Consider the following 16,472-nt stretch of genomic DNA (forward strand, 5'->3'; position numbering starts at 1 on the left):
TTTTAAATATCTCCTTGCATCTCCAATTACTGTAATATCAACCTTATATTTTTGAGTTTGTCACAATATCCTCTATTGATCTCTCAATTTGGGACAAAGCTCATCATTTGTATTTACATGACAAATTATTCAAAGTTAGATGGCGGATGTGGATTTGTTGGATTATTTTAAAATGAAAAGAAATATGACATGGATTCAAAAAAGTTAAAAAAACTAAAATATTAAATCCTAAGCATGCTGAAGCCGGTGGTGACTTCTGCAGAAGTCGCTTTTCTCTGCTTCAATAACTTTACGACAACCACACAAGACCTTAAGCCTCACTACTTCAAAGGAATTATCATAAAAATTTAAAAATAACAATAAAAAAAATGTATAATTTGAAATGCTAGTAATGTTTCTTTCACTATACAACAGTAAAAAGATCCATATGAAAATGACGAATATATCATGAAATTTGTTCATCTGCAATGCATGGTTCTCCGCAGAACAGTTATTGCAATATTCTCCTCTGAGAAGCGAGCATAAATTTGTTCAATAAATGCTTCAGTACATTGAGCCTGTTAGCAGAACTGCTTTCGATATCTTCTTCTGCTTCTTTGTGCCACTGCTGAGCATGCTACTTATCCTGGACGACAACATATTGCAAATTTTCCAATGCATAAACAAGAGAAACAAGGACGGCAGGTAATAGAGAACATGCAGATACACAAGAATACAGTTCGCTACAATACATGCTTACTGTAAGTAATAACAAGCACAGATTTTTTCATTATACCGTGCACATTCAAATCTCATCTTCACTTTGTGGAAGGTTCAAATAGGATCCATATCTTAGGATATGTAGAAATTTCAACTCTACCAGCACAGAATGTTTAGAGCCACTTCCTTAATAGATAGGTTTCAGAGTCGAGAAGAATGGAACGGAGCCCACATTTTGGTGTGCCCATCCATGCATGAATCATTCTGAACAATTTTTGAGGACAAAATCATCTTTTGAGGGCAAGAGAACAACGTTCCTCAGAAAGGGATGATAAAGAGTCAAATAATGTCAAAAGTGAGGGGCTAATAACATTCAGTCAATTAAACCGGTAACACAAAGCCACTCGGTACCATTGATTCAATAGCAATGATGAGGTGGAGCATAGATGTAGCAGCAGATTGGAATAGTTAGATGATATTCCTGACAAGGTACTACATGATAACAATAAGCATCTTAGCATCTACATGATAATGACAGTGTAGATTGTGACACCTGTGACAAGAAGATGGCAGTGGTTGTGGAGGCAGCGATGGTAAACACAGTAATGCTCTGATGGTATATTTGTATTACCAGAAGTAAACAGCAACAGCCACAACATTAATGGTCTTCATGTAGGAAGAGGCTATGATACCCTATTTAACTAACATAGCTTAGTGATTTAATTGAGGAATGATTATTTGTTCATGTCATTTGACCTATTAGAAATTTCTTCAGGTTATATTGCCAAGAAATTATGCAATATAAGATGGCCTGAATTTATTAAGCATGTAAACATTGTACACTTATTGTCCATAAATGGTACCTTAAAATATTTAATAATGATCCCATAAATTTTCTACTTTATTGTGATTTTATATTGGAGAATAGAGAAATGAGGGGTTATAGTTCATGTTGATTGAAACTTTAATTCATAACTACTTTATGCAGTGCATATATCCATTCTAAACTTTGAAGCCAGTTTTATTTGTATTATAATATATGGTCTTGTAAAATTATTGCATCAGAAAAACTAAAAGATGATTCTCTCTCTCATTCTCTGAAGCCAGTTTATTTGCATTATAATATATGGTCTTGTAAAATAATTGCGTTAAAGAAAAACTAAAAGATGATTCTCTCTCTCTCTCTCTGTCTCTATCTCTGGTGAGGATTGGGGCCTTGGGGGGTGGCCGGGGATTATTTCTTGGCCCTTGGTTCAACTGTAATACACCACCCCACCCTCTCCCTTTTATGTGTACACTGGATTTTAAATAAACTGGACATGGGCCTCTTACATAAGTGATTCCTTTGATAGCAGTCTTGAAGGAGCCGCCGGTTTGTAAGGCAAAGATAATGAAAGCACATACAAGCCCTCTAGTTGATGATTATCCAAGGACCAACACCTCCCACTGTCACCACTGCTGGCCTCTGCTTCTTCATCCTAAACCATGAGCAGTAACCCATCATTTCAACTGCTCTCAAGACAAAAAAGCTGCTTTCAAAGCCACTCCAAATGCAAATGCCAGTCCATAAAAGTACATTTGCACTCACCCAAGAGTCCAGCTTCAATGGCATTCTAAACTTTACTTAAATTGAGTTCGCATATAAGGCATTGCATGATTAGGCTATTTTGCGTCAAGAGGCTTGTGTTTCTAGCCCACTTAATCTTTATGGTTATCATTTGACTAATTATACTAGGCTTGTATTGGCCTTAAAGGAGACTTGCCCAAGGTGCATCCCCTAAAAAATCCTGACCAATGAGAGTAACTAACTACTATTTTCAGTATTTTTCAAGTTTACCTCTTCTACCATGTTGGGAGCTAAAATTACAAATAACTGAGAATAAACAAGCAGACTACTTGGCATAATGTGATGCAGGTCCCTGATCATAACTAACTTTCACAATGTCAATCGACATAATAAATGCAGTATCACATGAAACATGCAACAGTAACATGGGAGTGGAGTGGGACTATTATACCTTGACACTGAATAAAATAGTGGTGTCAAAAACCTGTTGACCAGCAGCAACTTGAAGCCCATCCACGTACCCAGCACAGGGTGACTTGACAACGTGCTGAAAAAAACAAGGTAATAGAAAAACATTGAAATATTATTGACCAATGAAAGACAGTCAGTAAAAATGATTAAAAGACATGCTCATATTAACCTCCATTTTCATTGCTTCTAGAACCAAAATAGGCTGCCCTTCCTCCACTAATGCACCATTCTCAATCAAAACCTTAACAACCAAACCAGCCATAGGTGCTAAAACGCTCCCTTTTGGGTGAGATGCCACCCGACGACTGGGTTGATGCTGAGAGTCATCATCAGTAGATTGTTCAAGCCTGACAGTCTGTCTATAATGATGATGATGCTTGCCATGCCAAATATGTATGTGCTTGCTAGTATCCTGAAGACATTAGATAAGAAGATGCCAATTGAGAGAAGCGAAGAGCCTAACATGTAAAAAATGTTTTCTTAAGCAAAGTGATGGTTCCTGGCTCTCGAGTTTTACTACAAGAGCACATCAGTGGTTACCAATGTAAACTGAACAAGAGGAAAGAAATTGACCTTGCAATAAAGTGCTAAAGTAACATAGCTGTGTAGTTGATCAGCATCAACTCTGAAATCATGGTTTCCTACATGCTTGACTTTAACCTCCCAACCAGGGGAATCACCATCTTCAATCTAGTCAAACAAAAAAGTTGTACATCAATATCTAAAGCCAAAAGTAAGCAACAAGACTACATAAAATCTGAATGTAACATTAGATGTGTTATGGCATCTAAATTTGTAGGCATACAAATTACCAAGTAAGAGCAGCAAAACTTAAAGACACCGACAGATTTTCTAAAGCAAGGAATGAGTTAATTAGATAAACTGTAGGAGTTCCAGCAATTATGGAAGTAATGTAGAATTTATTGAGATGGTAATGAATGAAGATCTGAGAAGGCCTCAACAAGGAGAGAGATTCTAATCTTTGTTAGGATTTAGTAAGAGTAGGGGAAGACCTCAGCAAATATGGATGCAAATTATGACACAGGACATGAATGTTTGTAGTAACACCAGAGCCAACACTCAATAAGAATAATTGGTGAATGAGAAACCATAAACCTAACTCCAGGAAGGCTTGAGAGTCATAGTTGTACTTAGAGCAACAAAACACTAAATGGTTTAGAATTCTCAAAGGCAAGAAATTATTCAAAAACAAACCTAGCGTCACAGTGCATAATGACATAATTATATAAACTCTACATGCCTAGTGACAGAAAACATATTAACCTACACTCTGTAGCCAGAGTACGATCCAAAAGACCTGGTTTCCTTCATTGTCTACCTGCCTAAGCTACAGTCCATTTACCTAGTTGAAATGAATGTTATGTCTGCAATCAAGGTACAAAATAAAATAAAACAAAATAAAATGAAAGCATGTAATAAGCATGTAATAGATATCGTATGAGAATCAGCAAGACGTTTGTGTTCATACTGCTGCAATCAGCTTCCAATTAATAATCCTGTATGGACTGGCTTGCTGAAGAACAACAGATAAGTTGAGGAAATCAAATTATCAACACTAAATGAATTTCTACACAATGTTTCCTCAGGAGGCACCAGTACTGCTGCGAGCTTGATCATGGACCTCCAGAGGTCTATGAAGCTTTGAATATAACATAACAGAAATGGATCAAATCAATCAAAATCTAAATGAGTTAGAATGATTGGCAGTAAAGCATAAAAAACCCCAGAGAGGTTTTTGACAAATAAAACCATAGAAAAAAAGTTATAAGCATGTATATAGCTACATGATTTTATGAAAATGGCAGGCACTGCCATAGCCATTTCCAGACTACTGTCATGTCTTTAAAATAAAACAATATAAAATGAAATCCAGTGATTGGTGGCATCAACGTTCACCATCTTGGTACCCAACCCCATACCACGGCCATGCTGGTACAGTGTTGGTACATTCAGTAACAGGTCGATTTGGTGTACCAAGACTCGGTACGTCCTCCGTACTAAGTCTCAGTTTGGTATTAGCATAGTATAGTACGTCCAATATGAGGCAATATGCACCAATACGACAAATCTTGGGTGGCATAATATGAAAATGCACAATTCATGCTGCCACTGTGACAAATCTGCTTAGATATATATAATGCATTTCTCAGATGATATCATCTACCTGCCTACATGAAGAACAATTTGTACACATTTTTCAAAAATATATATATTTAAGAAAGCATCTCCAAATTTACCCATTCAGTTCCTGAATCAAGAAAGCATCCATCCAATACATAGGTGGCAAGTTTAAGTGAAAAAGATTCATCTTATATTGTTTTAATAACTACTAGCAGTGACATGGATATGCATTACCTCAATGAAATAGCTTCCATCAGACTGATAGGTAATAACAAATTTGAAAAGCTCCTGGCAGCTACCATTAAGTTCTCTATCCCACTCAAGTTCCACTTTACGCTTGGTAGAGTGATGCATTCGGAAAGGTGGATGAGTATACCAAAGTGAAAGTAACCTGTCAGAGTCTGTATATGCTGATTAATCAGAAAACAGTAAGCCATCATACAGAACACCTGGCATTGCCAGCATGCAGGAGCATAGAGAAGATAAACATACCAAGGTGAGTTTCTTTTGAAGTAACATGCTCCTTCTCACAAATACATGCAGCAACCAAGCTTGCACCAAGCTTAGCAGCAGCATGTGCTTCGGCAGCTACCTCATCAGCTGAGTCAATGAAAAGATCATTTTTAAAATGTTCAATGAAATGTGTTTCAACTAAGCCCTTCTCAAAGGCCCAATGATTTGCAAGACTCTGGAGGAAAGAGATATTAGTCGGCAAGCCTGCAACCTGCGAAGAGAGGAGTGGTATTTGTATAAAGAAAAGACCCAAGTAAGACAAACAATGAGGAAGGCACACCTTGACAACTGAATCCACTATAAATTCTTTGTTATCTGAGTCAATGTATGTAAGACTCCGGCTATAAAATTTATTTTATTTTTCTTACTGTGCTCTGAAGAGATTCAACAGGACAGAGGGGCATCTGCCAAACTCGCTAAGTCCAACTTCAGGTTCCAAACAAAAGAAGGCAGAAGTTGGTCATGATTATACTTCTATTTTTAAATATGATTATATTGCTATGGATACAAATATATAAGTATAAAATGATTTTTTAAATCATGATATAATAGGCATTATGTGTTATGTTAAAAAAGCCATGTGTCTCATATTTCTGAAGGTCAGCACCTGAAAACATATTTTATAATTTTATTTTCTATTTAGAAAATATCTGAAAGATAACCACTGAATGTACTTAAGATATGTGTTTAATCAAGCTTAATCAAAACATTAAACATGCATCAGAATCTAAGACCGTCGTCTATGTAAATGCAGCAAAGCCCATGGGCTGGATCTTGCTCGAGCTGAGAAGAAGCATGCAGAAAAATTAAAAATAATTACATATGAATAGCATAACCATGAGTTAAAATGATAGGTGCACCTGAAATTTTAACAAGCAGTTCTTTAGCTTAACTAATGCTGCATTACGATTTTCTCCCCATACTACAAGCTTAGCTATCATGGGATCATAATGCATGCTGACAGTGTCTCCTTCTTCCACCCCCGTTTCAACACGCACTGGTTGGCCATAAACTTTCGATAGTAAGCAGTCTTTGAAAGCATAAGCTATTGAATATGTTTACTACCTTGTTCATGCACATTACCTGTTGGTGAAACAGGGACTGGCTGGTAATGATGTAGGGTTCCAGTTGCAGGAAGAAATCCTCTTGAAACATTTTCAGCATATATTCGAGCTTCAAAGGCATGTCCTGACATCACAGTAAAGAGAACATCATAGGAGAATTTGAATTATCACTTAACAACTATGTCATAGAAATTCAAATGGAAGGGGAAGAAAAAGATCACTTTAGCAGGCAAAAATGATAAAGATAAACCAAACCATGAACCTGAATTAGTACAGAAATGGAAGGGGAAAGTTATGCTGGGTGTAGTACATCAAATCAGATCTTCTTGAAAAGCCAAAAGATCTATAATTAAAGAGTATTAAACATGAATTTTATTTATATGTCAGGCAACTCATTTATTTGATTCCTAAACTGATGCCTATAATATACAAATTCATCATAAGGCATTATTCCCTGGGGAAAATTAGTTGATCAACTTTTGGAGGAAAAAAAATTATTATTAGGAATTTAGGATTACAGCAGGAAAATCTATCATCAGCAAGGTTTGTGCTGTGCCCGTCTTGTACCATATTCATACCAAAGCATACCATACCATACCAGTATCGAACCGGTACATAGTCTCGTACATACTGACATTCGGTATGTCTTGCTGTCTAGTACCATACCATGCACCGACACTGTAATAAAATGGTATTGGTACAGGATCCGGAACCGAGATGGCAAATCCTGACCATCAGCATTATTATCTTATCAATATTTCCAAATAAAAAAGATTTTTGAAAATGCTACAAACAGCATGTCAATATTTCAAGTGTGTTCAGTACCCATGCTTGTTGCCTTTCTGCTAACAGCTTTTAGATTTTTCAATAGATGGAACCGTACTAAACATCACCTAAAATTCAAATATATGATTCACCAACTTCTCGTGGAAAAAAGATTGATCCAGCCTATAATATATTTGAAAAAGAAAATCATGATTTACAATGTTAGACACATAGCATCACCCAAAATGAAGAACATTTGAGCTCAGAATGGCAGATCCTCAATTACACAGACATATACTAAAAGCAAAACTATCAACCCTAAATCTGCAACATCATTATTGTTTAACAAAATACCATTTAAGATGTACCAAAGAAACAATACCATTTAAGAGCACTTGCTCCTGAGTTAGTGGTAGAGGTTCTCCATTTGCAACACGAATCTGCCACTCCACAAGATCTTGACCAACAATCATCTCCGTCACAGGGTGCTCAACCTTCAAAGTTCATACATTATGTCATAAGAGATATTATTGTACCATAATACTCACTTCTAAATTCAAATATACACAAGCTTCTTGAGAGAAGGTACTAGATCAATTACTATGACAGCCCATTAGAGTGCAATTACACCAACCACGTATTCAATGAGACATCACACATTTGAGAATTCAAGATAACAAAGTTAATCGAAGTACCTGAAGACGTGTATTCATCTCCATGAAATAAAATTTGCCTGAGAGCGTATCCATTATAAATTCCACCGTTCCAGCACTATGATAACCAACTGCCTTCTCAGATAATTAATTGTAAAATCAGAAATCAAATCAGCAAAACCACAGTCTGAAAAAGTAAAAACTTGTGATGCTAAACAGATAGGGGGCAGAAAGGGACAAATGATAGATGCAACTGAAAATATATTAGAGTAACTACACATGGCCATACACCCTTATGAACAACAATTAAATATAAACAAAACAAAGATGCTTTTTCAAAAAAAAGAAGAAAAATAGACAGGTAAGAGTACAGCCATTTGTGAATTTTACCACTCAATCACTAGGGACAGAAATTTGTAAATTACAAAATAATATTTCCACATAACTCCAAAAATGACATTTATGAGAGCACTGAAAAGGCTGTCTGGTCTGACCAACATATCAGCACATTCATCATGAACATCGATAGATTTTAAAAAAAGCATATTTAGTGTAAAATATTACTGATTATCACTATATACAAGCAAATAGGCAGAAAAGAAGCCAAGAAATTCTAGAAGGACTATTTATCAAAATCTGGTGCGTGTTACATGCTTGAAAACTCAAAGTAAATTCTAGATATATTATGTAATTATCAAGTGAATCAGAATATCAATGGCTCTGGTACATGTTCAATTACAAGCCATATTCTGATAAGATCCTTATTGTTAACAAATGCAGCATGTGTGACACTATATTTCTTAAAGTAGAAGTAGATAGTCATAACTCACTTTTATTATCTTCTGTAATGTCTACCAATTTCCAAGACAACACACACTGAATTTCCTAGCAACATCTAAGGAAGATACAGAAAATCATATAACTTATGGAGTTTCTTAAATAGTAAATATTACCAGATGGGCTTCTTGTACACTTTGATGCCAGATTCTATAAAATCAATTTCCTCAAAAATCAGACATTGATATCAGCAGACTTGAAAAAGGTAGAACAGAAAATAACCATTCAACTGCAAAACTTGAGATGATATAGGATGTTATTAATTTGATCAGAAAAAAGGGGGAGGGAGGATAGGGGGAAGAAAATGGATATCAAGAAGGCATGATGTAATACATAACACAACATCCTCGTCCCATCCTCTCCTAAAGTAGCATAGCACCATGAAAATTCTCCCCGAGACAGTTTTTCTTTTTTCTTCTTTTTTTTTTTAATGTACCGACATAATATCTATCTTCAGCTGGTAAGAAAAAAATTAACAAGAGAAGGTTTTGCAACTTGGAAAAGAGGGCAATCATTATAAGCTGATGAGAATCCTGGGTTTGAGCACACAAAAGCATGAGAATTGATATGCAACAGTGTAATTTTAACAACACAGATTGCATAAAGATGATCCCTTTCAAGCATATCTTGAAAAGGCAGGAATTGTTCCTGATACTATAAGCACGAATCAAGGTTTCAATGAAAACAAGCAAGCACGTTATAAACATTTTTAAGGTATGCACCATTTGTTTGTCTCAATCCAAACATAGCACTTATCAAAATTGCATTTATTAGCAGAATTCAGAAGCACATCACCTTGGCAGCAGAGACAGCAGCTTCACCCAAGCGGGAGCGGAATTCATTAGTAACATTGGGCTGCATAAATGGAGTTATCAGAACTATGTCATTCCTTCAAACAATAATTTAAATCAGTGACAGGACATGTGAGCTTTACTGCAGGAGCTTCTTCAATTATCTTCTGGTGCCTTCTTTGCACACTGCAATCTCTCTCGTTTAGATGTATGACATTCCCAAGTTTGTCTCCAAAAACCTGCACCATTCAGAAACCCACAAACAAACCATCAACTAAACATGAAAGCAACTCAGCAGGTAATGTCATTCATCATGAGCTGTCAATTATATAGCGCAGACCAGTTATAAGAAGGGTAAAGAAGTTTGATTCATAGCTTTAATGCACATGAAAGATGTTTGAACTAGTTCTCGTCCATGATTCAAAAGGAAGAAGCTAATTGGACCAAGATGATGGGATGTTACTTCTAAAAATATTATAAGCAAGACAAGCACCAATTAATACATAACCCACAAAGAAATAAGTATTTTAAGAAAGTACATAGAAATAATTTGTCAGGGTTAGTTTTCTTTCCGGATCAGATTTCAGTCAGACTGTCAAAATTAGTAGATCAGTATCTGGAATTCAATGATAGCAACAATAAATAAAAAAACATTAGGATACTTTCATATGCTTGAAATACAAGCATGCAAAAATAATTATTATGCAGCTACAGATTTCCCTATCGTGGAAGACTTGTCAAGGATTTCTATAAATTTGGCAGTATGTTTACAAGACAATGTTGTCCATTAAGTCCTACTTTCTATGCAGCCGTGTTATATCATGGTTGATGGTGGTAAGTGGTAGCAATATCTAAGATGATGTTAAAATCAAACCTTATTGTAGTGTTGCTTGTTTTTGTCTGGCTTTATATCTCCTCCTTACTTTTCAAGGTCAAAGAGTCCCTCATACAGCAAAATGAAAGTCATCTTTCTTTTTCTTTAGACTATAAAAATATGCCCATGAACCATGCAGGAGAAGTACATAAGATATTTTGATATGCTACAACCACCATCTACAATTGATGCAGCTATTATGAAAAATAATCAACAAAACTTTTTGTGTGACAATTAATGGACACTTCTATAGAGATGATGAAGAATGGAAATACTTCATAAATCAACTAAGTGAATATACAAAAGGATTTCAACAAGGATAAAAAATACATGTTTATCCAGGTTGCATATAAGGCATTAAAGATGTGCAAGAAAGAACTGAAAGTCTGGAGGTAATATATACATGAGTGGGCAGTCATTATGATGAAAGACATAAAAGACAAACTTGATATAACAGAACGAAACTTGATGGGTAATTAGTCGACTGGATCTAATAAACAAATTAGTGCATCAGAATTGTATCGGATGCAGTTGTTAATCAATACTGAAAGCACAGTATAAGCCTCATAACAAAAATTATAATAGAGCTTATGTGAATTCAGTAAATGCATATGTGGGATCTTTGTATGTGTAAAGAATTACATTGTGCTTAAAGAAGATGGTAAATGCATGACAACTAGAATATGTAGATTAGAGGGCCCTCTGTGACCTGCAAAATAGAAATATAAATTGTTTAAATTGAAAGGTCCTAATTGGTGAACTACATAACAAAGACAGATGATTAAGCAAATTTTCATGCACTAGCAGAATGACTGCACGCAGAAAGTTTAATTACATGCTTTATTGTAAAGCATAATGTGACAAAGAAGGACCAAAAGAAAAACCAGATTGTACCATGCAGAACGTATTTCTCTTCAAGATGAATAAAAGAATACAACACATGCAAAACACACATCAGAATAGATGAAAATTTTTTAAGTGTACATAAAGTACTAAGCAAGATTAAGGATTTGAAAACTGATACCTGGACTTCTATATGCCTGGGTTGAGTTATATATTTCTCTATTAAGATGGTGTTTATGCCAAAGGAAGCAGTGGCTTCACGTTGTGCTCCCAGAAGAGATTCAACAAATTCATCTGGCCCTTGGACTATTCTCATGCCCTGGAGAAGAAGATTATCAGCAGAAAAATAATCCAAGAGACTTTGACAACAAGGTGTTTTCCATCAGATATGTTTCTAGTAGATGTGCTTTTCAGTGGACTCTTTTGAGGCATTACTAGTCCCCTGCTGCATTATAGTAGCAATGTGGCGAGAATATTATCTTTTACAATAAGTTGAGAAGAAACAACTACAGCACCACATGCTTCAGCAACATCTCACAGATTACCAGATGAGTATGAAAGATGAATTTAATATTTAATCACATATGATCATGTAGACAAGGTGTAAATTTTAGAAAAGAAAGTATTTGCTAAAGATTTCATTGCAATCCATAAATAATAGCTGTCTAAGCTTGTGCAATTGTTGCTTTCCAAGATGGAAAGAAGAAATGTAGATCACATAGATGCAAGACAAAGAAATCTATAATTCAGAAAATATAATATTTTAGTCATTTAAAGCTTTAATTTACACCTTGAACACCATATTGAGATCTTAACATTCTTCATTAAGATGGAATTAACAGGTAATAGAAACATAAAAAACCATGCAACATATAATGTTAACATCACATGCAATGTATAGATACTCACATATGAAAGTTTGTTGAAGAGCATACCTTCCCCCCACCACCATGTGTAGGCTTTATCAAAATGGGATAGCCAATCTTTTCGGCTTCTAATTTTAAGAAGTCAATGTCTTGTTCATTGCCATGGTAGCCAGGAACAAGTGGTACACCTGCTGCACCCATGATTCTCTTTGATGCACTGGTAGAGATGTTATGTCAGAATATACACATGAAAATGACATCCTGGAGTATACTAAGAGTACAGCAATACCATGTAAAAGGAGAAAATGAGAAAAATACAGAGCCTGGGACTACCTCTTGTCCCCCATGTCTTGGATAGCAGATGCTGGAGGCCCAATAAATGTAAGCCCTTCAACTTCACAAAGTTGGGCAAAGTCAGCACTCTCTGAGAGAAAACCATAGCCTGGGTGGACAGCCTACAAAATCATAAAAGCATACTAAGAATTAAGAAAGTTGATCGAAGGCATCAATCATATCAAGTAATTCACAGAGAAGCAACACTGACAGTCTTTAAGTCCTAATTCCAGATTTTTTTTTTTTTGCAAATCAAATTTAAAATAAATTGTTTTTTTTTTTTTTGACTTGTGGAAAAACATCTCAGATAACTCATGCATTGCCAAATGGTTCTCCAAATTGTTACCAAGTAACTTAATTTTTCATGGACTATTTAATGATTAACACAGTTCACAAGTTATTCTCATTTGCTTTGTATAATGTCAATTAAAATTGTTATCCATTATGAGAGTTGCTGCCATGGCTATCATCTGTTGCTGTTTGCCCCTCTCATGCTTATTCTTGAATCTACTTGTGGGTAAATATATCATTTAGCTTACAAGTTCTTCTCTGATTTTTTTTTTTAATTTCCTTACAAGTTCTTCTCTGATTTTTTTTTTTTTTAATTTCCCAAATTCTTCAGAAACTTTTAGCAATCTTTCTCAATGTTTAAGATTCTGAGTTTTTCTTTTCTAAACAAATTAATTCCTGATTGCGACTGTAGACCATGCATACATCATTCTTGAAACGAAAGCATGGAAATTTTTATAGAGTTTCAATTTATTTAATGTTATAACCTTAGCCAGTGCATTAAAAGGGCATGAATCAAATGCATGAAGCATGAAATTTGACTGCTTAAGAATTCCACACTACTGTGTACTATTTCTGTCATGACAAGTAGATGGTATAATACCTATATTGGACAATATACTAGCTATGAACTGGATTTCGTGAAAACCATTATGAAATAATTTAAGTACCATAAAAATGAGATTTTTCAATTTTTTTTTTTTTAAGTAGGGAACAATAGACTGTTAGGTATATTGTTTACTGTTTCTAAAGCAAGGTTCAAAAACCAATATCAGGCATCATATCAGCTAGGGCTGGCAAGGTCATCAGAGCACCAATACCAACTCAAGTGACATAGTGATGTGACCGAGTCTAAGAACGTTACATGCTTTGCAGTCAAGCTACCAACATCATGAAATGGTCATACACTGTTCCCATGCTAAAATACCAGTACCATCCAGTGTCTACTCCATATTCCATAGAGCATGGCAGTCCACTTTGTTATAGCTCTTGCTCTTGTTTAGATAGCCTTTTCCATGTAGCAATTCAAACTCCAGTCACATTAAGTGATATTGCTCATGGCAACTCTAACTCTAAAGGTGTTTTTTTCCCCTAGAAACTTTTTTCCCAGTACTCCTTTTTTGATCCTTTCTAAACCTAAACTAAGGTCATCAGGCTGGCCCTAATAACAAATCTAAAGACTAGCCGATAACAGAAAAGCTTATCAGGGAAAGTGTGTGAATATTTGTTTTCAACATATTAGGATAACAAATTGTATATGAGTGCTTGTTTCAAGGAAAAGAGAAAATTCTTTGTGACTTCATTCCCCCGGATTTTAGGGACAAAGCACTTATCTAGAATGTTATAGAACAATTATATAGATCATAACCATGACAGAAAAGGCTATGCCTCATGAAAATCTTAGCCAATCTCGTCAACGATTAAATAAACTTAAATTATTGAGATAATTTAGAGTTCTGATAAGGTCATATACAGAATTAAAAATGTAAAATTATAAATTGTATTTAACTTCTAAACACCAACATCAATGTTTGAACTGAAATTGGCGCTGCAGTGGTTTTTCCAGCAATACTTTAATGTTCTAACACCAACTTAGTTGCCTGAACCGAAATCCATGCTGGGAACACAAACACGTCACTGTATTACCTTTGAGTACAAAAGGCACATATTTTTGTTAAAAATTTACCTAAAAGTTTTCATATAGCATGATGTTAACAAAAATATAAAAAACTTAACTATGTTTGCAAGTATCGAACCACTTATCAAACAAGTCATGTACTAATTTAATAATTCCAATTTTCATTTTGTGAAGTAGATCACGATCCAGCATATGTAAAATTACTACTCGCCTAAACACTAAGCTATATTCAGTTGCAGTGAAACAAAAGATGCAGTTGCGTAAAACCAAATGAACGAGTACAAATCAAACGATATATAGACAAATAGTACGATGGTGACTATGATTAAATTATTAGATATACCAAAAGGTAACATTATTCCAAAAGATCCCAAAGCTACAACCTTAAAGACTCTCCGAGCATCGAAATACAAAACTGAAAGGAAAAAGATCTCCTCTAGCATCTGTTCAGCAAAAATAAAGACAGAAATAATAGTAAAAAATGAAAAAGAGAGAGAGCGGAAACCCGCCAGCCCGGACCTGGACGCCGGTTCGAAGGGCGGCCTCGACGATGGCGGAGGCGTTGAGGTAGCTGGCCCGGGCGAGCGGCGGGCCTATCCGGACGGCTTCGTCGGCGGACTTCACGTGGAGGGCTTCCCGGTCAGCGTCGCTGTAGACGGCGACGGTCCGGATTCCAAGCCTCTTCGCCGTCCTCATGATCCGGCACGCGATCTCCCCCCGGTTCGCCACCAGAATCTTCTCGATCGCCGGCGCGCCCTTCTCCCCTATCCCCTCAGGCACCGAGGACAGAAGCCTCGACGGCCAAATTCGAGGGTTAGGGTTTCGAAACAGAGGTTTTTGGGCGATTTTTCTGCGAATTATAGACGCCATTAACGCCATTTTTTGGAGCTCTCTCCGAAGTGATCGGAGGGAAGAAGACGGATTGGATATAATGATTTCGGGGGCGGACTGGGAATCAGTCTTATATAGGGTCAGGTTTTGTGTTTACTACGCGACCCGTTGATTCCAGTGTATTTTGTTACAGGGATATAAATTGGACGGATGAGATCTTTTCCTCGTGGCTCCAAATAAATATGTTTGTTGATAAGGGTCTTCCGCCCCTCCTCGGAAGCAGGTCTGGATATAACGTGGCAGCTGGTGTAAGGATGAACTGGGTGTCGCTGTACGCCACAGCGAAAAAGATGATCCAGGGAATGACACGTGCGAGAGCGAGGAGACACCGCTCGGACAATTTTTTTTTTTTTTTGGTGACGCCATGTTAACATCTCAGGGTCTCCCTTGCAAAGAAAGCAATCACTAGCTATCACAAGGACAAAAAGGAGAATTAAAAAAACGAAGACACAGAGAGAGATGGAAATTTGTGGAATTGTGATTGCTCTGGCACACGGGAGAGTCCTGTGTCCACTCCGTATAAAAACCCCTTGCGACATTTTTTTTTTTTCCTTTTAATTCTGAACTAAAGATATAGGACATGTCAGTTTATTTTTAAATTATGTAAATATAAAAGCGAAACAACCTTCACTAAGAAGAATTAGGCTGATGGTTGTGATTGAAGAGTGCAGCTCCTTGAAATTTATTTGAAATATTTTGTGAATAGACACTAGAATCGTAAATTCATGCTCATAATTTGAATTATCAAAAATATTATCAATAAAATTTTTATTAAAACATATTGATTATTTACCACTAAATATTTTTAATTTATAAAAAATATGACAAACTAGAGTTGTCCTTTATTGGGTTCATCTTGTTGAATTTAAGACTTAAGGGGGGGAGAAAAACTTAAAAAAGAGGAAAAACATGATACCCAAAAAAAAAAAGGCAAAAATTTTAATTTTTTAATTCTAGATGATGATTGAATATTAGGAAAAAAAAATCACAAACTTAATACTTCAAAATCCTACACATTACCAAAAACCAAGAGAAATTCTAAATTAATTGAAGCAATTCTTTAACTAATATCTATCTAGTTACCTATCATCTATCTCCCATCTCCTTCTCACCATTATAGGAATCAAATCCTCATGTGCATAAAAGACTAGCTCCGAAATCAAAAACCTTGATTTCATATGACCCGAGAAATATATATATGTGGGCGGATATGGGTAAGGTTGATCAGATTTGGAC

General features: G+C 35.8%; 1 protein-coding gene across 3 annotated transcripts; it reads right to left on the reverse strand.

The window, feature by feature from the left end:
* Positions 1 to 305: 305 nt before the first annotated feature.
* LOC105057347 (methylcrotonoyl-CoA carboxylase subunit alpha, mitochondrial) lies at positions 306 to 15,273 on the reverse strand. Of its 3 annotated transcripts, none has more exons than XM_019850662.3 (16): positions 14,865 to 15,272; positions 12,419 to 12,540; positions 12,155 to 12,302; positions 11,401 to 11,538; positions 9,646 to 9,741; positions 9,507 to 9,566; positions 7,917 to 8,009; positions 7,604 to 7,715; positions 6,476 to 6,580; positions 6,253 to 6,389; positions 5,372 to 5,603; positions 5,114 to 5,289; positions 3,311 to 3,427; positions 2,907 to 3,149; positions 2,718 to 2,813; positions 306 to 625 (listed from the first exon to the last, which is right to left on the reverse strand). In XM_019850662.3, the coding sequence occupies exons 1-16, from the start codon at positions 15,222 to 15,224 to the stop codon at positions 617 to 619; spliced, it is 2,244 nt and encodes a 747-aa protein (XP_019706221.1). In that variant the 5' UTR covers positions 15,225 to 15,272; the 3' UTR covers positions 306 to 616. The 3 variants fall into 3 exon arrangements, 2 of the variants coding, with proteins under 2 accessions (XP_019706221.1, XP_010938258.1); XM_010939956.4 differs by having other exon boundaries at positions 5,114 to 5,280; positions 14,865 to 15,230; XR_833982.4 differs by lacking the exons at positions 306 to 625; positions 2,718 to 2,813 and having other exon boundaries at positions 2,948 to 3,149; positions 5,114 to 5,270; positions 14,865 to 15,273.
* Between the last annotated feature and the right edge of the window lie 1,199 nt (positions 15,274 to 16,472).

Source organism: Elaeis guineensis, chromosome 2, assembly GCF_000442705.2.
Source record: "Elaeis guineensis isolate ETL-2024a chromosome 2, EG11, whole genome shotgun sequence".
NCBI classification, from domain to species: Eukaryota; Viridiplantae; Streptophyta; class Magnoliopsida; order Arecales; family Arecaceae; genus Elaeis; species Elaeis guineensis.